The sequence below is a fragment of the Gopherus evgoodei genome, chromosome 3 (assembly GCF_007399415.2).
Source record: "Gopherus evgoodei ecotype Sinaloan lineage chromosome 3, rGopEvg1_v1.p, whole genome shotgun sequence".
NCBI classification, from domain to species: Eukaryota; Metazoa; Chordata; order Testudines; family Testudinidae; genus Gopherus; species Gopherus evgoodei.
In genome coordinates this window covers 10,417,829-10,442,649 of record NC_044324.1, presented here as the reverse complement: position 1 = coordinate 10,442,649, position 24,821 = coordinate 10,417,829, and the positions used below count along the sequence as shown (strand labels likewise).

Here is a 24,821-nt window from a genome sequence, read left to right as displayed (position 1 = left end):
TTATTTACCACTCTCCCAGTTTTTGTGTCATCTGCAAGCTGTATCAGTGATGGTTTTGTTTTCTTCCAGGTCATCAATACAAATGTTAAATAACGTAGGGCCGAGAGCCGAACGCCGCAGGACCCCCCTAGAAACATCCCGTTTGATGATGACTCCCCATGTACAATTACATGTTGAGATCTATCAGTTAGCCAGTTTTGAATCCATTTACTGTGGGCCAGATTTATTTCCAACATTCTAGTTTTTTAATCACAATGTCATGCGGTACCATGTCAAATGACTTAGAGAAATCTGAGTATATTATATCAACACTGTTACCTTGATCAACCAGACTTGAAATCTCATAAAAAATATATCAGGTTAGTTTGACAGGATCCATTCCCCATAAACCCATGTGTGACAAAGCAGGAATTTTCTTAATATTTTTGAAAGTCCTGTGTGTGCCTCAGTTTCTCCTATATTGTGCATGGATACCAGGCTAGAGGGAGGATGAAAGAACTAAGTTTGCTCTCAGGGAAAGCTGAGAGAGAGAAGTGGATGGATGTAGCTGCGACTGGGGTTCCAGGGAGCCACACTGGAGTTACTCTGTTTGGGTGAACTGCAAAGAATGGGGCAGACAATCCCCAAAGCTGGTGGAATTCCAATACTTAGATTTACCAAGCCAGCCCAAAACAGCTTCTGCAATACCTTACTGGTTACCCGGAAGGAAGCAACACAGTTCCCTTAAAGCAACCCAGCCTTAGGCGTCCTCCCAGACACCCACGTCAAGTATGATGAGGATTACTGAAAATCTTATTCATCATATAAGGAAGTGCTACCAATCCCAAAGGGTCGGACACATTCCAGATCTTACCCAAATACATGCTTACAGCCAGTTCTTATTAACTAAACTAACATTTATTTGAAAAGAAAAGGGAGAGAGAGTTCGTTGAAAGATCACTATACAGACAGCCTTGAGTACAGTTCTGAGATAAGGTTCATAGTAGAGATGGTGAGTTTGTAGTTGCAAAGAGTTCTCTCAGAATTGGTCCATAAATTATAGTCCAATGTCCATATTCAGGGTGATCCAGATTAGGACTGGAGATCTCAGGCTTACGGCTTACGCTTCCCCTGCTTGAAGCATCAAGCAGATCTGAGATAAAAAGGTTCAGGACCCCAGACATCCTTATACAGTTCCAGGCCTTCTTTGACAGCTGAGTTCTTAGGCGAACAATAGGCAATTATGGGGACTCCTAATAGACCTATTTCCTAAGCATCACCGATAATTAGCTGTGACGATGCTGCCTCTGGTGGGATCCAACTGAGAGTATCAATTCAGGACAAATTGCTCAGAGCAGGGCAGTTACAGCCCAAGGCTGGGGTCCTTTACCATTAAGGCAACCAAACCAGCCAAACAGAGAGGACTTTGGTCTCACCCCACTGGCTAACCACAAGTCACGCAAGCAATTCCCTTAGACACTCCAGTTTCCGAGTATCACCACCAGTGCTACTCATCATGGGGACAAATGGTTATGAAAACCAACACCCTAGAAAGAGAAAAAAGGTTCTTCTTCGAGTGATTGCTCACATCCATTCCAGTTAGGTGTGCGCGCCGCGCGTGCACGTTCGTCGGAAACTTTTTACCCTAGCAACTCCAGTGGGCCGGCAGGTCGCCCCCTGGAGTGGCGCCGCCATGGCGCCCAATATATATCCCTGCCGGCCCGCCCGCTCCTCAGTTCCTTCTTACCGCCGTGTCGGTCGTTGGAACTGTGGAGCGCGGCATAGCTGTCCTCCACGTCCCTAGCTCTCCTAGTTCTCTATCGTTTATCTATCGTTCATCTCTAGTCCATTATAGTTGTTAATTAGTTGGTTAAGTAGATAGTTAAGTTAAATAGTTGTTAAGTAGTTCTTCGCCGGGGGCTTAGCCCTTCCCGGCACCCGGCGCCAGGCTCATGCCTGTTTCGCCGGGCTTCAAGCAGTGCGCGGCCTGCAAGAAGCCCATGCCTACCAGCGATCCCCACGAAGCATGCCTGAAGTGCCTCGGGGAATCGCACAGATCTGACAAGTGCCGCATCTGTAAGGCTTTTAAGCCAAGGACAAAGAAGGCAAGAAGGTCGCACGCACGGCCTTACAAGCCTTCTTGGACGCTGCGGACTCGGCTGCCCGTACCCTCGCGTCAGGAGTTACGATGCGTCGCATCTCCTGGCTGCAGGTTTCCGGCCTTCCGCCGGAGCTCCAACATACTATACAGGACCTTCCTTTCGAAGGCCAGGGCCTGTTTTCTGACAAGACAGACCCCAGACTCAAGAGTCTGAAAGACAACCGGGTCATTATGCGGTCCCTCGGGATGCACACCCCCGTGACGCAGCGTAGACCCTTTAGGTCGCAGCAACAACAACAACAATGCAGGCCGTTTTCCCAGTTCCACCAGCGGCAGGACCTTTACAGGCGCCGCGGCAGGAACGGAAGGCGCAGGCAGTCGGGGAACCAAGGGGGGCAGAACCAAGGCTCCTCAAAACCCCCGCCTGGACCTAAGCCTTCATTTTGAAGGTGCGCCCGAGGGCGCAGTAACAGTTTCCCCTATGGATCCCTCCCCCCCATTTTCCAACCGCCTTTCGTTTTTCCTCCCGGCGTGGTCCCAAATAACATCGGACCGCTGGGTCTTAAGCATGGTGCAGACGGGATACCGCCTGCAGTTTGTTTTATTTCCTCCTTCCCGCCCTCCTTCCTCGTCCCTCTTCAGGGACCCCTCTCACGAGCAATTCCTTCGGCAGGAGGTGCAGACGCTCCTCAGCAAAGGAGCTATAGAGGCGGTTCCGGAAAGCGAGAAAGGCAAGGGGTTTTATTCCTGCTACTTTCTGATCCCCAAGGCCAAGGGGGGCCTCAGGCCTATCCTCGACCTGCGAGAGCTCAACAAATACCTCGTGAAGTTGAAGTTCCGCATGGTATCCCTGGGGACCATTATTCCATCCCTGGATCCGGGAGACTGGTACGCCGCCCTCGACATGCAGGATGCGTATTTCCACATTGCCATTTGGCCACGCCACAGACGCTTTCTCCGCTTCGTTGTGAGGGCTCTTCATTATCAGTTTGCAGTCCTCCCATTCGGCCTGTCCACGGCCCCGAGGGTGTTTACAAAATGCATGGCAGTTGTCGTGGCGCATCTTCGGCGCAACCGTGTCCACGTGTTCCCTTATCTGGACGACTGGTTGATTCGGGGCACGTCGGAACAACAAGTCAACAGCCATGTCCGCGTGATCACCGGCATGTTTGCAAGTCTGGGCCTCTTGATAAACACAGACAAGTCCACCCTGAGGCCCACTCAGAAGGTGGAATTTATCGGGGCCGTCCTGGACGCCACTGTGGGCAGGGCCTCGCTGCCTCTGCAACGGTTCCAGACCATGGTGGCGATCGTTCAACGTTTGCGGTCAGCCCCATTGACGTCAGTGAGGACATGTCTAACCCTGTTAGGCCACATGGCGGCTTGCACCTTTGTGACCGACTACGCTCGGCTCCGCATGAGGCCTCTCCAGCTGTGGCTTATCAGTCATTACAGGCCGGCAAGGCAACCGTTAGACATGTTAGTCACAATCCCCCAGAAGGTCTTAGATTCTCTCGGCTGGTGGCTAGACCAGTCCGTATTATGTGCGGGTCTTCCCTTCCACCCCTCTCAGCCCTCGGTATCCCTGACAACGGATGCCTCAGATCTAGGCTGGGGGGCCCACCTAGGGACCCTGCGGACACAGGGCCTGTGGTCTCAGGAGGAGGTGGGGCTACACATCAACATGCGGGAGTTGAGAGCGGTCCGCCTTGCTTGTCAAGCGTTCTGTCATCAGCTTCAGGGTCGTTGTGTCGCCGTGTTCACGGACAACACAACGACCATGTACTATATCAACAAGCAGGGCGGCACCAGGTCCTCCTCCCTGTGCCTCGAGGCGATACGACTCTGGGACTTTTGCGTAGCCCACTCCATTCACCTCAGGGCTTCTTTCCTCCCTGGAGTACGGAACACGCTGGCGGATCGATTGAGCAGATCCTTCCTGTCACACGAGTGGTCCCTTCGCCCGGACGTCACTCTCTCCATTTTCCGGAGGTGGGGTTATCCCCGGGTGGACCTCTTCACATCCAAGGGGAACAGGAAGTGCCAAGCGTTCTGCTCCTTTCAGGGCAGGGAGCCGGGGTCGATAGCGGATGCCTTCCTCATCCAGTGGTCGACCCACCTGTACTATGCGTTTCCCCCGTTCCCTTTGGTCCACAAGGTCCTCCTGAAGGTGCGCAGAGACAGGGCTCTCGTGATCATGGTGGCCCCGGCATGGCCCAGGCAGCACTGGTACACCATGCTGCTGGACTTGGCCGTAGCCGACCCAGTTCCCCTGCCCCTTCATCCGGACCTGATCACCCAGGACCACGGGACCCTCTGTCACCCAGACCTGCAGTCGCTGCACCTAGCGGCGTGGCTCCTGCATGGCTGACTGGTTCCGAGCTGCGCTGCTCCACGCCTGTGAGGGAGGTGCTCTTGAGCAGCAGGAAACCGTCCACAAGAGCCACATATTCGGCAAAATGGAAACGCTTCTCCTGTTGGTGCGTAGAGAGAAATCTCTGCCCTATGGAAGTTTCGGTAACCGAAATCTTAGACTATGTTTGGTCCCTCAAAGGGCAAGGTCTGGCCTTATCGTCGTTGCGAGTCCACCTAGCAGCTATCTCCACCTTTCACCCGGGTGCGGACGGTCGCTCCGTTTTTTCTCACCCGACGGTGTCGAGATTCCTTAAAGGGCTGGAACGTTTATTCCCTAACGTCCGTCCCCCTGCTCCGGCCTGGGATCTTAACCTGGTGTTGTCCCGGCTCATGGGGCCCCCCTTTGAGCCGTTAGCTACTTGCTCCCTGCTCTACCTCTCTTGGAAGACTGCCTTTCTAGTAGCTATCACCTCAGCTAGACGGGTGTCGGAACTCCGAGCTCTTGTGGTAGACCCCCCATATACGGTCTTCCACAAAGACAAGGTGCAGCTGAGACCACACCCTGCTTTTCTGCCCAAGGTGGTCTCAGCCTTCCACGTCAACCAAGAGATTTTCCTCCCGGTTTTTTTCCCAAAACCTCACTCCTCAGGCAGGGAGCAGCAGCTCCACTCGCTGGATGTCCGTAGGGCTCTCGCGTTCTACATAGAGAGGACCAAACCCTTCCGAAAATCCCCCCAGCTTTTCGTGGTAGTAGCAGATCGTATGAAAGGGCTTCCTATCTCCTCCCAGAGGGTATCCTCTTGGGTTACGTCCTGTATCAGGACCTGTTATGACTTGGCCCATGTCCCTACGGGCCGTGTGACTGCGCATTCTACCAGGGCGCAGGCGTCGTCGCTGGCTTTCCTCGCCCGTGTGCCCATCCAGGAAATCTGTCGGGCAGCGACCTGGTCATCGGTCCACACCTTGCTTCCCACTACGCCCTGGTCCAGCAGTCGAGGGAGGATGCGGCCTTCGGAACTGCAGTGCTCCGTGCCGCGACTTCTCACTCCGACCCCACCGCCTAGGTATGGCTTGGGAGTCACCTAACTGGAATGGATGTGAGCAATCACTCGAAGAAGAAAAGACGGTTACTCACCTTTGTAACTGTTGTTCTTCGAGATGTGTTGCTCACATCCATTCCACACCCGCCCTCCTTCCCCACTGTCGGAGTAGCCGGCAAGAAGGAACTGAGGAGCGGGCGGGCCGGCAGGGATATATATTGGGCGCCATGGCGGCGCCACTCCAGGGGGCGACCTGCCGGCCCACTGGAGTTGCTAGGGTAAAAAGTTTCCGACGAACGTGCACGCGCGGCGCGCACACCTAACTGGAATGGATGTGAGCAACACATCTCGAAGAACAACAGTTACAAAGGTGAGTAACCGTCTTTTCTCTTGATCCCAAAGGACCAAGCCCCAGACCTAGGTCAACATACAAATCAGATCTTACCCACAAATCACGCTGCTGCCAATCCTTTAGAATCTAAAATCTAAAAGTTTATTTATAGAAAGAAAGAAATATAGATGAGAGCTAGAATTGATCATATGGAATCAATTCCATACAGTGATGGCAAAGTTCTTGGTTCAGGCTTGTAGCAGTGATGGAGTAAACTGCAGGTTCAAATCAAGTCTCTGGAGAACATCCCCAGCTGGGATGGGTCATCAGTCCTTTGTTCAGAGCTTCAGTTTGTAACACATAAGAAGAACATAAGAACATAGCAAGGTTCCTCCAGAAGTAAGAAGCAGGACCAAAGACAAAATGGAGGGTTTCCAGGCCCTTTGTTCTCCTGTGCAAAATCACAGCAACAAGATGGAGTGTGTAGGCACATGAGCAAGTCACATGTCCATGCATGACTCAGTTCTTTTACAGCAGGGGTTCTCAAACTGGGAGTCGGAATCTCTCAGGTGGTCGCAAGGTCATTACATGGGGATCGTGAGCTGTTAACCTCCACCCCAAACCCCGCTTGCCCTCCAGCATTTATATGGTGTTAAATATATTTAAAAGGTGTTTAATTTATTTTGAGGGTCGTACTCAGAGGCTTGTGATGTGAAAGGGGTCGCCAGTAAAAACGTTTGAGACCCACTGTTTTACAGGGAGATCAGTCATTGCTTACATGCTCCCTTGAAGGAAGACTTTTCATGTAGAGTGGAGTCTCCCAAGGTCCATTGTCAGTTAAGTGTTTCTTGTTTGGGCACTTAATCTGCAAATTCCTTTCTCAAGAGGCTGATCAAATTCTTCACTAATGCTGAACACTGAGATACAAGCACAGAGCCAATAGTCATAACTTCAACTTCAAAAATGAGGCGCACGTACAGATAGCATAATCATAACCAGCAAATTATAACCTTTTCTTAGACACCTCACTCAACAACCTTTGTGTAATATTTCCTGTAAATATATAACAGGTTTCAGAGTGGTAGCCGTGTTAGTCTGTATCAGCAAAATACAGCAAAAGAGGAATTCCACCAAGATTTCAACAATTTGCATCCCACCATCAACCTCAGCCTGGACCAGTCCACACAAGAGATCCACTTCCTGGATACTACAGTGCTAATAAGCGATGGTCACATAAACACCACCCTATACTGGAAACCTGCTGACCGCTATACTTACCTACACGCCTCCAGCTTTCATCCAGACCACATCACATGATCCATTGTCTACAGCCAAGCTCTAAGATACAACCGCATTTGCTCCAATCTCTCAGACAGAGACAAACACCTACAGGATCTCTATCAAGCATTCTTAAAACTACAGCACCCATCTGCTGAAGTGAAGAAACAGACTGACAGAGCCAGAAGGGTACCCAGATGTCACCTACTACAAGACAGGCCCAGTAAAGAAATTAACAGAACACCACTGGCTGTCATCTATAGCCCCCAACTAAAACCTCTCCAGCCCATCATCAGGGATCTACATCCTATCCTGAAGGATGATCCCTAACTCTCACAGATCTTGGGAGACAGGCCAGTCCTCGCTTACAGACAGCCCCCCAACCTGAAGCAAATAGTCACCAGCAACCACACACCACACAACAAAAACACCAACCCAGGAACCTATTATTACAACAAACCCCAGTGCCAACTCTGTCCACATATCTATTCAAGGGGCACCACCATAGAACCTAATCACATCAGCCACGCCGTCAGGAACTTGTTCACCTGCACATCTGCCAATGTGATTTATGCCATCATGTGCTAGTAATACCCCTCTGCCATGTACATTGGCCAAACCAGACAGTCTTTACGCAAAAGAATAAATGGACTAGAATCATAGAATATCAGGGTTGGAAGGGACCTCAGGAGGTCATCTAGTCCAACCCCTTGCTCAAAGCAGGACCAATCCCCAACTAAATCATCCCAGCCAGGGCTTTGTCAAGCCTGACCTTAAAAACCTCTAAAGAAGGAGATTCCACCACCTCCCTAGGGAACCCATTCCAGTTCACCACCCTCCTTGTGAAAAAGTTTTTTCTAATATTCCTAATCTGACATCAGGAATCATAACATTCAAAAACCAGTAGGAGAACACTTCAGTCTCCTTGGTCACTCAATAACAGACCTCAAAGTGGCAATTCTTCAACAAAAAAACTTCAAAAACAGACTCCAATGTGATACTGCAGAACTGGAATTAATTTGCAAACTGGACACCATCAGATTAGGCCTGAATAAAGACTGGGAGTGGTTGGGTCATTACAAAACCTAAACTTAATTTCCCCAATACTAATTTCCACCTACTGTTACTCACACTTTCTTGCCAGCTTTCTTGGGTTTGTCTTGCAGTAAGAAAGAAACCAACAGGACTCCACTGGCCATCACATACAGTCCCCAGCTAAAACCCCTCCAACGCATCATCAGGGATCTACAACACATCCTGGACAACGATCCCACACTTTCACAGGCCTTGGGTGGCAGGCCAGTCCTCGCCCACAGGCAACCTGCCAACCTGAAACATATTCTCACCAGCAACTGCACACCGCACCATAGTAACTCTAGCTCAGGAACCAATCCATGCAACAAACCTCGATGCCAACTCTGCCCACATATCTGCACCAGCGACACCATCACAGGACCTAACCAGATCAGCCACACCATCACCGGTTCATTCACCTGCATGTCCACCAATGTAATATATGCCACCATATGCCAGCAATGCCCCTCTGCTATGTACATCGGCCAAACTGGACAGTCTCTACGGAAAAGGATAAACGGACACAAATCAGACATTAGAAATGGCAATATACAAAAACCTGTAGGAGAGCACTTCAACCTCCCTGGCCACACTGTAGCAGAACTTAAGGTGGCCATCCTGCAGCAAAACAACTTCAGGACAAGACTTCAAAGAGAAACTGCGGAGCTTCAGTTCATCTGCAAATTTGACACCATCAGCTCAGGATTAAACAAAGACTGTGAACGGCTTGCCAGCTACAGAACCAGTTTCTCCTCCCTTGGTTTTCACACCTCAACTGCTAGAACAGGGCCTCATCCTCCCTGATTGAACTAACCTCATTATCTCTAGCTTGTTTGCATATATATACCTGCCCCTGGAAATTTCCACTACATGCATCTGACGAAGTGGGTATTCACCCCCGAAAGCTCATGCTGCAAAACGTCTGTTAGTCCATAAGGTGCCACAGGATTCATTAGCTATACAAATTAACATAAGGCAGTTGCCCATTAGGGTTAGATATTGTCCTTATCTCTGCTGGCCGTAGATCTATTATTGTGTCTCTTTGCTTCCCTTATGAATTTTCTACAATTCCTAGCTTCTGATTTATATTTATTACTATTAACTTCCCTTTCTTCCATTTGTGGTTTATATATTTTTATAGCTGTCTTCACTTTTCTAAACCAGGTCAGTTTTTGAATCAGAATGGCCTTCTTCTTTGATTATGCAGTTGTGGCTTTTGGGGCATCTAATGAATTGTTCCTGAACAATTCCCAATCTTCATTTGCATTTTATGGCTCAGTTCTTCCTTCCAGCTGATTTGGTTCATAATTGTTTTCAGCTTTTGTGAAATTGGCCCTGTTAAAGCACCAAGTGTATATATTACTGGTCTGGACTTTAAAACTGCTTGCACTTTATAAATGTGATCAAGTCATGATCACTTGTACCCAGGGCTGGCTTTAGGAAGTGCGGGGCCTGATTCAAATAGTTTCGACAGGGTCCCGGCAGGGATGACTCACCCAGCGGCTCTCCGCGTCTTCGGCGGCACTGAAGGAGCTGCCACCGAAATGCCGGCGAAGACCCGGAGTGAGTGAAGGACCCCCTGCCGAAGACCCGGACCGCCGCCGGGTGAGTAAAAATTAAAAAGGCCCCTAAGTTAGACGGTTGTCTTTAGGGCGTGGGGCCCGATTCGGGAGAATCAGCCTAAAGTCAGCCCTGCTTGTACCTAAAGTTACCACTAATTTTTAGTTCTGTGATCAGTTCCGCTCTGTTAGGACGAGGTCTAATACAGAATTCCCCTGTCTTGGCTGCCACACAGTAAGAGTTAGGAGATTGTCATCTGTACAGTTGAAATGTCCTAGGGATGTTTGAGCACTGGCAGCACGAGACCTGCAGCACGTCGCTCAGGTTGAAGGCCCCTGTCATTACACAGCATTTTTTCCCTACACGTTATGGATGGGTGCATAGGGAGGCTGTTGTCCAGTTCCTTAGCATGATGTGGTTAGAGCTGCCAGGCGCTCTGGCATGTGTGATCCTGCAGGGCCCTCTCCACACACCCTCCCTCAGCAGGGCCTAGTGTGTAGCTGCTCACCCAGTGGCAGTTCTCTGCCCACTGTCAGGCCACATTGCGCTGCTCCCTAGCCTGGTGCCTCTCCACTCGGAGGCCTCCACCCTTCATGCTTTCACTGGGATAACTGGTTGGAAAGCCATTCCCAGAGAGTAGTTATCAGTGGTTCACAGTCAGGCTGGAAGGACCTAACGAGGGGGGGTCGCGCAGGGATTGGTTCTGGGTCCGGTTCTGTTCAATGTCTTCACTGATGATTTAGATAATGGCCTAGAGAGCACACTTATAAAGTTTCCGGATGTTACCAAGCTGGGAGGGTTGCAAGTGCTTTGGAGGACAGGATTAAAATTCAAAGTGATCTGAACAAACTGGAGAATGGATCTGAAGTAAATAGGATGAAATTCAATAAGGACAAGTGCAAAGTCCTCCACTTAGGAAGGAACAATCAGTTGCACACATACAAACTGGGCAATGACTGCCTAGGAAGGATACTGCGGAAAGGGATCTGGGGGTCATAGTTCATCACAAGCTAAATATGGGTCAACAGTGGAACGCTGTTGCAAAAAAAGCAAACATCATTCTGGGAAGTATTAGCAGGAGTGCTGAAGCAAGACACGAAAAGTAATTCTTCCGCTCTACTCCGTGCTGATTAGGCCTCTGGATGCTACATTTCAGGAAGGATGTGGACTAATTGGACAAAGTCCAGAGAAGAGCAACAACAATGATTGAAGGTCTAGAAAACATGCATGACTGACTGAGAGAAGATTGAGAAAATTGGGTTTGTTTAGGCTGGGGAAGAGAAGACTGAGAGGGGCGTGATAAGTTTTCAAGTACATAAAAGTTTGTTACAAGGAGGAGGGAGAAGAATTGTTCTTAGCCACTGAGGACAGGACAAGAAGCAATGGGCTTAAATTGCAGTAAGGAAGGTCTAGGTTGAACATGAGGAAAAACTTCCTACCTGTCAGGGTGGTTAAGCACTGGAATAAATTGCCCAGGGAGGTGGTGGAATCTCCATTATTGGAGATTTTTCAGAGCAGGTTAGACAAACACCTGTCAGGGATGGGCTGGACAATACTCAGACCTACCATGAGTGCAGGGGACGGGACTAGATGACCTCTTGAGGTCCCTACAGTGTTATGATTCTGTGTGAGTCCAGTCAGGAGCAATGAGCTGAGTGCAGGCCTCATGGGGGGCACCCTGACTGGTGGTGACTCAGAGATCGGTGAGCAGCTGGTTCCCTGTGGGCCCATTGTGGCACAGGCGGGTCTGGGGGGGTCGTGGAGGCGGCTGTGAAGGAAGCGAGCCTGGGAGCTCGTGGTCACCGATCTTGTCCTTTGCCCTGATGCTCTGCTCCAGCCCTGCTGTCCTTGCACAGTGTCACTCCTGCTCCATGCGTGCCCTTCCCCTCCACCCCCGGGTATTCCTCTTTGGCTGCCTCTCAGCAGCATCCTTATACCCGCCCTCCCAGTGAGATCAGCTCCCTGGATCCTTTCACCCTCCGATTGCTTCCCTAGTGCCTCTCCCTCTACTCTTGGGCCTGTACACCCCCCCAGCCCTCTCCCTCCAGTTCAGGGGCTGCAGATCGCCATCTTGGTGAGTGGGTCCAGGTGCTGGCTTCCCCTCCTAGCCACTGTGGGTCCAGGACCTGCCAGCCACAGCCCTAGGGAGCTGCAACGTGGGGCTGGAAGGGACCTTGCGTGGGCACCATGTCCAGCCCCCACGCTGAGGCAGGGCCGGGTGAACCTGGACCAGCCCTGACGGGTTTGTCCAATGTGTCCTTAAACCTCCAGTGGTGGGATCCCACAGCCTCCCTGGGGAGCAGGTCCCCACCGTCACTCCCCAGCCGTTGGACAGGTCTTCCTAGGCGCCAGCCTCAGTCTCCCTGCTGCAGATTAGCCCATTGCTTCTCATCCTACCTGCCGGGGACGTGGAGAACAAGTGATGATTCCTCCCTCCCAACCCCCCCGGTAGAACAGCCCTGAGCAGCTCTGCAGACTGTTACCAGGTCCCCCCTCAGTCCCTTCTCTCAGCACTAACCAGGCCCCGGCTTTGTGACTGTTCCTCACAGGTCAGGTTTACTAAACCTTTCATCGGTTCTGCTGCTCTCCTCTGAACTGCCCCCAGTTTGTCCACATCTCCGTGTGGCAGTAAGGATTAGACCCAGAGCTCCAGCTGAGACCCCCCCAGTGCCGAACACAGCAGAACAGTGACCTTGGACACTCCTGTTCATATGCCTGGGACAGAGGGGGACTATTTTGCACTATTTTGGTGGATCCTATGTGTGACTCAGTTTCCCCAGTGGGTGGAAAGGGAGCGGTTGCTCTCCTGGCAGGCTAAGAGACACAGCTCGGGGTGTCACCGAGCTGTCTGGGCCTGGTCCCCAGAGCAGTGCAGATTTGAGAAGACGACAGCAAATCCAATTGCGCAGACATTGAAACCGCCCCACCCTGGCCCCCGAGGCAGATGGATTTCCCCACTGCTCAGCAGGGAGGCCGGCCCATGTCCCCAGCTGGGGAACAGGGGCTGGGAGGTGCAAGGGGAGGATAAGATCTGGGCGCTGGAAAGAGTCGGGGGCAGGGCTCTCACCTGGAGTCTGACCAAGGTCAGACAGTGGGACAGCCAGAGCGTGATCCATGGGGGGTCACTGCAGCTGGGCTGAGCAGCAGGGTGGGAAGTGCTGGAGATAGATGGAGGGGTGGGGATGCGGCACGCTCAGAGGAGGAGGTGGGCCGCGGGAGGGGGAGCTTGGCTGCACCCACTAGTTTTTCCCTGTGGGTTCTCCAGACCCGGATTCGGCACCTGTGCCCCAAGGTCTTTCCCAGCTGAACTTGGTGCCTGGAGCTGCCAGGGTGGAGCAGGGGGGCTGGAGCCCAGAGGTCAAGTCTAAAGAGGCGGTGACCACTGTGGCTTACCTCGAAGGAAGAGTGGGACCCGTAGGGGGTCTGGCTCACTGAAGGGCTGCTCCCAGAGACTGTTCCAAAGCTGGGCCGTAGCCTGGCCCTGTGGATCTGTGACAGCACCCTAGAATATTGGCCTTTTTTGCAACTGACTCATATTCACTTTGTGAGCCGCTGTAAGCCAGCAGACCCTTTTAGCAGTACTGCCACCTCGCCAGTTAGTCTCCACTGGAGCTGGGCGTTGGATTTTTACCTCCTAGCTCAGGTATGTTGTGCTCATCTGTATTGAATTACAGCTGGTTGAATTCAGACCAATTTGTTAAGGTCATCTTGAATTCTGATCCTGCCTCCAAAGTGGTCGCCGCCCCTCCCAGCTTGGTGTCATCCGCAGATTTTATAAGCCTCCTCTCCACTCCATTAGCCAAGTCCATGAAAATATTGAACAGTGGCAGACCCAGGACAGACCCTGGCAGGATCCTAGTCGATATGACCTCCCAGTTGGACAGTGAACCATTGAAACTACTCCTTGAGTACGGTCTTTCAACCAGTTGTGCACCCACCTCATGGTAATTCCATCCAGACAGCATTTCCCTAGTTTGCTTGTGAGAATGGCACGTGGGAATGTGTCAAAAGCCTTACGAAAATCAAGACATATCCCACCTACAGCTTCCCCCAGCCACTAGGCTAATAACTGTCAGAGAAGGAAATGAGGTTCGTTAGGCAGGATTTGTTCTTGATAAATCCATGCTGGCTGTTCCTTATAACCCTCTTATCCTCTTACAAACTGATTGATGAATGATTTGTCCCAGTGTCTTTCCAGGTATCGAAGCGAGGCTGACGGGTCTGTAATTCCCTGGGTCCTCCTTGTTCCCCTTTTGAAAGACAGTCCTGTGTTTGCCCCTCTCTGGGACCTCACCCGTCCTCCGGGAATTCTCAAAGACCGTTGCTAATGGTTCCGAGATCGTGTCCGCCATTTCCTTAGTACCCCAGGTTGAGTTTCATGAGGCCTTGCTGACTTGAATACGTCTAACTAGTCTTTAGCCTGTTCTCTCCCTGCTTCAGTTTCCCCCCCCCCCCCCCCCCGTTGGGGTTAGTATGGGTTGTGTTGAGGATCTGGTGACCATTAAACTTTTAGTGAAATAGGCATTGACCACCTCAGCCTTTCGATGATGTCAGTTATTAACTCTCCTTCCTCCTGCTCTTAATGTATCTCTAGACCCTCTTCTTACTGCCTCTTGTGGCCCTTGCTCGGTGTGACTTGGTGCCTTCACCCCTACCCGCCGGTGCAGTTCTCTTGTGCTCCTCCTTAGCAATTCGGCCCTCTTCCCACTTCCGCAGGATTCCCCACTCGCCTGCAGCAGCCTGTGATTGCACCGTACTTGTGCAGGGCAGCGGCATCCCCTTGGCAGCAGGGGGCGCCCCACCGTGGGCGGAGTGGGGAGGGGGACCTGCCCGAGGCCACCCAGAGCCAGGGTTGGACCCCAGAGTTCTGGTTCCCAGCCCGCTGCTGTGGCCGCTGGCGCTTGCTGCTGTCTGTGCATGATCCTTGCATGGCACTAGGGGCATCGCTTGTCTTCGTGGGGCTGATCTTTAACGCCAGTGGTTACTGGCGGGGGGGTGGGGGCTTATTGCTTGGAGAGACGCGGCAGGGGGTGGAATCGGCTTTGCGTTGGTGCAGTGAGGCGGCGTGCCAGCAGGGGGCAGCGCACTGCAGGCTCAGGGGGACGCACTCCGCCCTCTCTTGGCCTGGGGTTTATCTGGCACCCCAGCTCTGTGCTCCCTTCAAGTGGGGGTTGTCCTCCCCCCAGCTGCCCCACATGGCACCAGCTCACAGCTCGGGGCATCACTTGGCCTCTGCCTGCAGGGGGGCCTGCTCCGGGGAGAGACACAGCAGCCAGCCTTGGCCCGACAGTGCCCCTCCACCAGCGCATGACGCCAGCTGCCATACCCAGGGTGCAGCTCTGCCAGACGGAGCCAGGCCTGAGTGGGGAGGAAGGGGGGCTGCAATAGCAGAGACCCTGCCCCACACTGCACCCCTTCGCCATGTGGTACACCCCACCCCCTCACTGCACCCCTTCCCCATGCAGTACCCCCTGCCCCCACACTGCGCCCTTTCCCTATGTGGTACCCCTCAGGCGGTACCCCCACACTGCGCCCCTTCCCCATGCTGTAGCCCCTGCCCCCACACTGCCCTCTTCTTTATGCAGTACCCCTGCACTGTGCCCCTACCCCATATGGTACCCCCCACCCCTGCACTATACCCCTTCCCCATGCGGTACCCTCCACCCCAGCACTTCCCTCTTCCCTATGCAGTACCCCCACACTGCACCCCTACTCCCATGCCTCACCCCTTCCTCATGCCATATCCCCGCACTGCACCCCTTCCCCGCACTGCACCCCTTCCTCATGCAGTCCCCCCTGCCCTTTTCCCTGCACTGCATCCCTTCCCCATGTTGTACCCCCACACTTCACCTCCTCCCTGTGCAGTCCCCCCTTCCCCAACACACACTGCACCCATTCCCCACATTATATCCCCGACTCCACACTGCACCCCTAGCCCTATGCTGTCCCCCTACCCTACACTGTGTCTTCTCCCAACACTGCACCCACCCCCCAGGCTGTACCCTTCTCCCCCCCCCAGACCTTGGTGTCTCATAAGAACAGCCACACAGGGGTCAGACTAAAGGTCCATCTAGCCCAGTATCCTGTCCTCTAACAGCGGCCAATGCCGGGTGCCCCAGAGGGAATGAACAGAGCAGGGAATCGTCCAGTGATCCATCCCCTGTCGCCCATTCCTAGCTCCTGGCAAACAGAGGCTGGGACACCATCCCTGCCCAGCCTGGCTAACAGGACCTTTACCAGTGGATGATGCCTCTGAAAGTTCAGTGTCCCAGCTGGGGAAGCTGCAGTGATGGGGCTGGAGTGTCCTGAGAAACCCCCCATCCTTCCCCCGCTTTCAGCTGAGTTCTCCCCCAAAGTGACCCCTGGGGCAGGGGCTGGGTAGGGTCGGGGAGCAAGCTCAGTCACAGCCCAGCCCCATATGAGGTGGGGATCCCATCTCAGCCCCGCTCCATGTCCCTGCCCCAGATCGTCCAGGCTCCCCAGCCTGGCTGCTGTCCCCCAGCGCCAGCTACAGTGGGAAACCTAAGGTCCAGTCTGGCGGTGCCAGGCCGGCCACGGGGCTTGGGTAGCGTAGGGATGGGGCAGGGCCGGCCACGGGGATCAGGCAGCGCAGGGACAGGGCGGGGCCAGCCATGGGGATCAGGCAGCGCAGGGACAGGGATCAGGCAGTGCAGGGACAGGGCGGGGCCGGCCACGGGGATCAGGCAGCGCAGGGACGGGGATCAGGCAGCATAGGGGCAGGGCGGGGCCAGCCATGGGGATCAGGCAGCATAGGGACAGGGATCAGGCAGCGCAGGGATCAGGCAGCGCAGGGACGGGGATCAGGCAGCATAGGGGCAGGGCGGGGCTCTGCTCTAACTGTGCGGGCGGTGCTCATGGGTGTTTCTTTTCTCCCTCCATTAGAGTATAAAGCTTAGGGGCGTGGAGCGCAGCCCCTACCTGGGGGACGTGGCTGTGGTTGTGCATGCTGGGAAAAAGGAGACGGGGACTCCACTTGCAGATACCCCCACCCGACCTGCCACTCGACACGGGGGCATGAGGGACCTTCACGAGTCCGGCTTCAGCCTATCCGGTAAGAGCGGGGCCGGAGCGTGTGCTAGCGCCCCTGGAGGGAGGGACTCCAGCAAGGAAACCAGCCCGCCCCCCCCACCCCCATCTGTGTGAGGTAGGGGCAGGCTGGCGGAGAGCAGGGCAGGTCAGGGCACGTGGGCCTCTTGCTCCAGGTCTGGCTGCCAGTGGCTGTGTCGACCAGGCAGAGGGAGGCCATGTGTCGATGTCACAGACAGGCGCCCAGCCGTGTTCGTTGGCCGTGCTCTAAGCTCTGGCAGGGGATCTCTCAGGCAGGGACACAGCGTGGGCTGCCCCAGTCCAGACTCTCCGGCAGGCTCTCCCCACCTCCCTGTTCTATCAGCCTGCAAGTGGCATGTGGACGAGATGCTCCCTGCTGCCCCTATGCTGAGCTCGCTGCCTAGCCAGACAGAGCGCGGTCGGCGCCATCCACACACTGCGAGCACTACCGGAGGCCATGCAGACGTCAACTCTGCTGCACAGATGGGGAAACTGAGGCACTGTGTTAATTTGTACTATGGGAGCACCCCTGGGTCCCAACCAGGACCTGTGTCCCCTCGCCCTGGGTGCTGTAGACATTCCCCCATCCTGCAGAGCTCCTGGGCAGTGCCTGAGGTCAGCCCTCCTGGTCTTGGCAGAGCAGGGAGAAGCCAGGAGTCCTGGCTCCCAGCTCTCATTCTGAGCCAGCCTGGCAATGCTGCTATTCCTGTGTGCCGTCCATTCCAGCCCCTGTTCCCGTGGCTGAATCTCAGCAAAGCGAGCGCTGGGCAATCAGTCAGGGGGTTGGCCATTGTTCACCAGACATTTGGCGTCGCCTGGCAGGGCTTTCCCTACAGCCCCACAGCAGGGGTGTTACCTCCCCGCCAAGAATTTCCCCAACACCCCCCACAAGTAGTCAACTAGTTACATGCAGTGTTTCCTATTTTGTCATTGGTTGGAAATTTGAATTGAAATTGAAACATTAATACACATTTTAAAAGCAGATACAGTGCATGATGAAATACTTGTACCTGGAAAAGTATAATAGCTTTGAAAAGCATGAACAAAGACTAGCTTCCTCACACAGCTGTTGTTTTCCTGACAATGTCGGCACATTCGTTTCGGCAACGTTGGCCAACCTTAGAAGTTAAAATTATGATTTGTAAGCAAGGTGTGACTGAGCTCTCCCCTGACAGCTAGTGGTGAGCCAGGGGAGGGAGGACAGGCTTCAGGACCAGACTGTATTTCCATGAACTCACCTACTCTGCCGAGGTGTCATCAGACAGAGCTGTGCTGCACAAGGGATCAATTTTGGCTGAGGTTGGGTTACAAATCACTTTAGTATTGAATGTGGGGGTCATGAAATGTTGTTCTCATTGTATGCGTAAAGGGCAGCAGAACTGTGCTTGGCCTGACTGAATGAGGGGGTCGCCCTCATTGCTTAATTTTTGCCAGAGCTGAGCCCCAGGCACCTCCAGGCTCGGCAGTTCAGAGCCCTGGGCTTGCCACATCAGTTAGGAAAGTAAAACCTTGCTTGAGCCCTGGCACCTCTTTCATTACAAATTAAGCCCTGGTCACCCTCAAATGAACTGTACTTGCTAAGCAAGGGGTTTGGATGGCAGATCCCAGTGGAGGGGTGGGGGGCAGAGATGGGACAGGGGTTTTGCATGGTGGTGTGGGCTGTGCCTAAGAGTCACAGGCACTATTTGACCTGCCCTTCCACCCTGTTTAGAGAGGGCTCATCAGAGAATCCTAAAATGTCAGGGTTGGAAGGGACCTAAGGAGGTATCTAAGCAGGACCAGTCCCCAACTAAATCATCCCAGCCAGGGCTTTGTCAAGCCTGACCTTAAAAACCTCTAAGGAAGGAGATTCCACCACCTCCCTAGGGAACCCATTCCAGAGTTTCACCATCCTCCTAGTGAAAAAGTGTTTCCTAATATCCAACCTAAACCTCCCCCACTGCAACTTGAGACCATTGCTCCTTGTTCTGTCATCTGCCACCACTGAGAACAGCCGAGCTCCATCCTCTTTGGAACCCCACTTCAGGTAGTTGAAGGCTGCTATCAAATCGCCCCTCATTCTTCTCTTCTGCAGACTAAACAATCCCAGTTCCCTCAGCCTCTCCTCATAAGTCATGTGCTCCAGCCCCCTGATCATTTCTGTTGCCCTCCGCTGGACTCTCTCTTATTAGGCTCCACTGAGAGTCTCTTTTGTTCTGTTGAGTGGTCACTAGAGCTGACGTCACTGACAGTCAGGTCCAAGTTCTTAGACCTACTGCAGGACAGTGTTTCTGTGGAGGGCACTGCCCAGGCTGCACTCACTGGGAGCTTCCCCCACTGGGAGCTGGTGGAACCTCAGGAGACCGACTCGCAGAGGTCACAGTGGCAGGTGGCAGCAGAAAGTGATGGCGCAGGACCATCAGCAATGGAGTGGTGGAGTGAATGATGGCATGACGAACAGCAGCAGCGGGAGGAACGAGCAAGATGCCTTCTCCCTTGCACCGCACCCCCCCAGGGTGGGAGGTGAACTCATGTGAAAGCACCTCTGAACTCTGGGTCTTCACTGACCAAGGCCACGAACTCTGAGTGGGGTGCGGTGGAAGAGAAGGGAGGGACACGTTAAAGGGCTACATTTTAGTGACTTTGCTCCCCAGAATGCTAGATTTCTGACTAAGAAACTTACATAAATATACATTTCCTAGTAGGCCAAGGGTTTTTTTTTTAAACGCATTATTTGCCAAAGTCATTCTCTCACATTGTTGCTATCTCGAGAGGTTGTTATCTTGGGGGAGTTTCTGTACTAAACATTTTTATTATATTATAATTATTTTTTACATAACATAAGAATGGTTATATTGGGTCAGATCAATGGTCCAGCTAGCCCAGGACCTTATCTTCTGTCAGTGGCCAATGGCAGGTGCTTCAAAGGGAATTAACAGAAATGGGCAATTATCCAGTGATCCATCCCCTGCGTCCACTCCCAGTTTCTGGCAAACAGAGGCTCTCAGAGCATGGTGTTGCATCCGTGCCCATCCTGGCTAATAGCCATCGATGGATAGATCCTCCATGAACTTATCTAGTTCTTTTTTGAGCCATGTTATAGTCTTGGCCTTCACAACATCCTCTGGCAAGGAGTTCCACAGGTTGGCTGTGCGTTGTGTGAAAGAATACTTCCTGTTGTTTGTTTTAAACCTGCTGCCTGTTCATTTCATTTGGTGACCCCTAGTTCTTGTGTTATGAGGAGGAGTTTCTCACCAGTCAAGATTTTATAGATCTCTATCATATCCCCTCTTAGTCCTCTCTTTTCCAAGCTGAAAAGTCCTAGTCTTTTTAATCTCTCCTCATATGGAAGCTGTTCATTATTGTTGCCTTTCTCTGTACCTTTTCCAACTCCAATAGATCTTTTTTGAGATGGGGCAACCAGAACTGCACGCAGTATTCAAGACGTGGGCGTACCATGGATTTATATAATAAAAGTGGAGGAGCTTGGTTTGTCAGACCGATCAGCAAAGCCAATGCTGAAAAACTATGTGAAAAGGCTGCAAAACACCTGAACTGCATCAACATGCAGAAAGCCTTATAAGCCAGTGTGACGGTGCTGCCCATGGGAGCAGCTGAGGTCACTCAATTAGGATGAACTGCAAACAAAACGGGGCAGGCAAACCCCAGAAGCTGGTGGATATTCCAGTACTTAGATTTCCCAAGCCAGCCCAGAACAGCCTCTGTAGCACCTCACTGCCTCCGTCCAGACACACACCTCAGATATTCTGATGATTACTGAAAATCTTATCTCATCGTATAAAAGGTTCTTCCAACCCCAAAGGATCAGCCACACACCTAGGTTCAATTATAACTTAGATCTTACCCAAAATACACGCTTATAATCCGCTCTTATTAACTAAGCTAAAATTTATTAAAAAAGAAGAGAGAGAGAGTTGGTTAAAAGATCAATATACAGACAAACTTGAATTCAATTCTTGAGGTTCAGACACAGCAGAGATGAGCTTTTAGTTGCCAAAAGTCCTTTTAGAAATAGTCCATAGGTTATGTCCAATGTCCATATTCAGGGTGGCTCCAGTCAGTGACTGGGGATCTCAATCCTTATGGCTTAAGGTTTCCCCCTCTTGAAATCCAAAGCAGATCTGAGATGAAGCAGGATCGTGTCCCAGGGTTTTTATACATTTCCAGCAGCCTTTTGGCCTGAGAAAACAATGGGTTTAACTCCTTCCCCCAAACATCCTGGCAATTAGCACAGGGTAATTTATCCATTAAACAGTTCAGATACAGGTTACCACAACCTTCAAAGAGACACAGAGACAATAATACTATTTCCCTCAAGTGTCTTCCTAATTGTTAATATTCCTTTTTTGATCTTTGAATCAAAGCTCTAGCAATAGACAAGACTTGTTTGCTGACATCACAAGATCTGAGCAAGTATCTACCCTTCTACCTCTAACAATGCAGACTTGCATTTCAAAGCTCTATTCATTTATATATCTGGCCCTGTCATCTTTCAATGAGATATGATATTACACTCATAATGTCACAGCCAGTCATTGTCAAAGCCAATTTTAGAAGTGCTTAACGAGGGTGTTAAAAATGCTGGAGACAGCTTATTCAAACATGGCTGCTACACCATACTTTCTCTTTAAGCAAGAGATACCACACACTACAAACCGGAGGCCAATGTTATGTGCACTGTAATTTGTTAATCCTGAAGTTGGACTCTGGTTTTGACCAAGATCAGCAAATGCTCATTGTCTTTCTACAAGAAACTCAACTGACTGGCTAGAAGCCTGTGGTGCAACAGTGAAAGACTCCGCAGTGACAAATGAAGAACTCTCTCGCAGCATTCAGACAATGTGCGTACATGGCTGATGAGTGAACCGATGCAAATGCTTGTCAATTGGACCCCAAAGAGATAGCTGCTTGTGCATTTGGTGGTGCTGCAAACATCTCTGGAAGACATGGTGGAGTCCAGGCTTTGCTCAGAGAAAATCATAACTCGAATCCCTGCTATACAGACTGCAGAGGCCATCTCCAACTAGTGCTAGTACAAGCTGCAGAATCTTCCAAAGACATTACAAAGCTATACATTGAATGTCTTCATTATACTATTTTTTTCAGCAAGAGTCCAAAAGGACTGAGTGTCTTGGAAAATATAGAAGACACACTGGGACTGAAGTTCAAATTAGTCCAACCTGGGAAAACCCGATGGCTTTCTCATGAGCGATCCTTGGCTGTTGTCTTAAAATTACTGTTGGCTCACTACAAAAGCAACTTTTCCTCTCTTGGTATTGACACCTCCTCATCAATTATTCGGAGTGGACCACATCCACCCTGATTGTATTGGCCCTGTCAACACTGGTTCTCCACTTGTGAGGTAAGTCCCTTCTCTTCATGTGTAATAATGTCTGCATCTGTAATTTTCACTCTGTGCATCTGAAGAAGTGGGTTTTTTACCCACGAAAGCTTATGCCCAAATAAATCTGTGAGTCTTTACGGTGCCACCGGACTCCTCGTTGTTTTTGTGGATACAGACTAACACGGCCACCCCCGGTACTTAAAATTAATGCGACCATTATTATGAGCCTTGAAAAATATCTACCGAGATGGGGTGGATTTAAGTAGTGAAGCTGGTGAAGTACTTTTGCTACTAAGTTCGGAGAACACAATTGCCATTCTCTCTTGTAAGTCTACTGTTGACACCACTTGGGTCATCCAGGCATCTGCTAGAACAGTAGTAGATCTCTGTCCAGCCATGGGAGCTACTCTTGGACCAATCAGAGAGCTATCCATTGAAAACGTATAGGAAGAAGCAAAGACTTCAGTTCAGAAGTGACTAATTAGGGCATTTTTATTGACGCCTTAAATGAAGAGGACAAAAAGTGTTTGTTAGGACAGCTGAAAAAGTGAAGTACACAGACTTGGTTCTTACATCTCTACAACAACAATTTCTGGATTCTATCAGTCTCTACATAGCTTGTACAGATGCCTGTCTTATAAAACACTGACAGCTGAGCGGAGTGGGGCACCACCAGCAATGGGGCTGCCATGGGCTCAGGACAGAAGAGAGAATTTGAACACAGAGTGGAATATCATACGATGAACGAATGTAGATTTGACTTCAACTTCTTCTTTATCATCATTAGTGGTTTGACCCAATTTTTGTGCTGTGTTTCCCGAGATGAAAGAAGTAGGAATTCATCTCTTTCTACTCCCCAATCACAGCGGCTACAGCTGAGCGTTCTTTTTCCTCCTTGAATAGAATTTTGTGTTCTGAAAGAAGTCGCCTTCTGCCTGGTCATGAGCATGTCATAAAGGACTGGAAGTACCGAACACACGAGAAGCCACCAAAAATGAACGCATTGCATTTGAGAAGTTCATTAACAGAGTTGGGCAAATTATAACAAGAAACCAAGAAGCATGTAGATGTCGTGCTTCACAGAATGCTTGTGTTGCCCATTTTAATTTGTGTGATGATTTAAAAACATGAGTTAAATCGAATGAAATGGTCCTGAAACACTTTTCAGTTGTTACTATGTTGCCATACAGCCCCCCTTCACCCTCATGGTCTCACCCCTCATTGACCTTGACCCCCCTGTACTTTTGAGCACCCCTCCCCCCCACGCAATTTCAATTCCTGGGGAAAGCACTGCCTGGTTAGGATACGCAGGGCCCCACTAATCGCTGAGTTTGAAATGTGCTCGGGAGAGCTTTAAGGGTTAGAGGACATGAGAGAGAGTGGGTGAAGCAGTCACATGCTGAAGGAAAGGGGAAACAATGCTGTGAAGAAAGAAGAATGGCCCTTGGAGGGGACGACTCAGTCAGAGGTGGGAGGTTTGCTCCTGCGCTGGGATCAAACAGCCGAGGCCAGTGAAGCTGACAGGATCCGGTTACAAATAATGGCCAGGGAGGGCTGACGATGAAGTGAAGCTGGTTGGCGTCCAGGTAACAAGAAATCAGCGTTAGCTGAGGAAGGGGCAAAGCTGCTGTCCTGTGGTGAGAGCAGGAGCGGGAAGCTGAAGAAAAAGCCCACCAGAGACAGAAGGAAACGGCCACATTTCAACGCCAAGTCCTGGGAGAAGCAGAGAATCTGCGCAGTCTGGAATTCCATCTGCGCCCAGCCACAGAGACTGGGCTAGAGTCTGCTCAGTGTATAAAGAGCCTGGGCTATGGGGAGTCTCTGTCCAGCTTGGAGCGTGTGTGACAGGCCCAGGAATCGCTGGTGCGTCCCTGAGAATGGAACTAGTGAAAAGCGCAAGCCCCCCAGGAGAAGGAATCGCTGCACCCCAGTTTAACAGCGAGGACGGGGGAACCGTCGTGTGACGCCAGTGTGGGGGGCCCAAATTGTCCAAACCGTAGAAACACCCCAAACCCCACAATAAATTCTCATGGGCTGACGCCAAATACAGAGGCTAAGCAGATATGCCCCAGCACAGCCATCTGGTGTCCCGAGGCAGCCCCTGCGAGTGTTATTGCTACCGCCTTGATCTCAGGTAAGTTTGGGGAAGGAATTAGCCCTGGCTCAGGCCCCTGGCAGCCAGCTGGGAGCTGCCTGGAGTGGGGGGGGGGGGTAATCTGGAGCTGGCAGGGGGCTGCAACAGAAGAGGGAGCAGGTTCTGCTGGGCCTAGGCGCTAGCAGGATCCATGATGCACTAGCAGTCCCAGGGCAAGCCCAGCCACTGTGGGATAAGCAGGCTGCACCCAGCAAGGGCAGGAAGGAAACACCGCTGCCTGGCACAGCGATCTCCTGTCTGTAGGGCTGGCAAAGCCCCCAGAGAAGCACGCAGAGGCTTTTTGCACCACTAACAATTCCACTGTATGTGGAGAGCCCCAGCTGGTGTGACTCAGCCATCGCTCCTCTGAGTCAATGGGCCAGATCCTAGCTGGTATGAATTGGCCATGGCTCTGTTGCCTTGGCCCCACTACGGGCCTGGCTCCCTAGCTCAGTGCCCTGAGAAGATCATAAAGAGGGATGCATAAATAGAGGAATCTTGAGTAGGAGTCCAGAGAGTTCTTTTACCTTTGGCACTGGTGCAACCACTGCTGGAAT

General features: G+C 51.7%; 1 protein-coding gene across 4 annotated transcripts in view; it reads left to right on the top strand.

The window, feature by feature from the left end:
* DPYSL5 (dihydropyrimidinase like 5) overlaps nucleotides 1-24,821 on the top strand; it is a 117,890-nt gene that overhangs the window by 85,158 nt on the left and 7,911 nt on the right. For 3 of the 4 annotated variants that reach the window (XM_030555045.1, XM_030555044.1, XM_030555046.1), the window contains exon 12: nucleotides 16,622-16,790. The exons of the other annotated variant lie outside the window; for it this stretch is intronic. In XM_030555045.1, coding sequence (XP_030410905.1) covers nucleotides 16,622-16,790 — 169 coding nt within the window. The remainder of the gene's footprint in view (nucleotides 1-16,621; nucleotides 16,791-24,821) is intronic. 4 annotated transcript variants of the gene reach the window in all.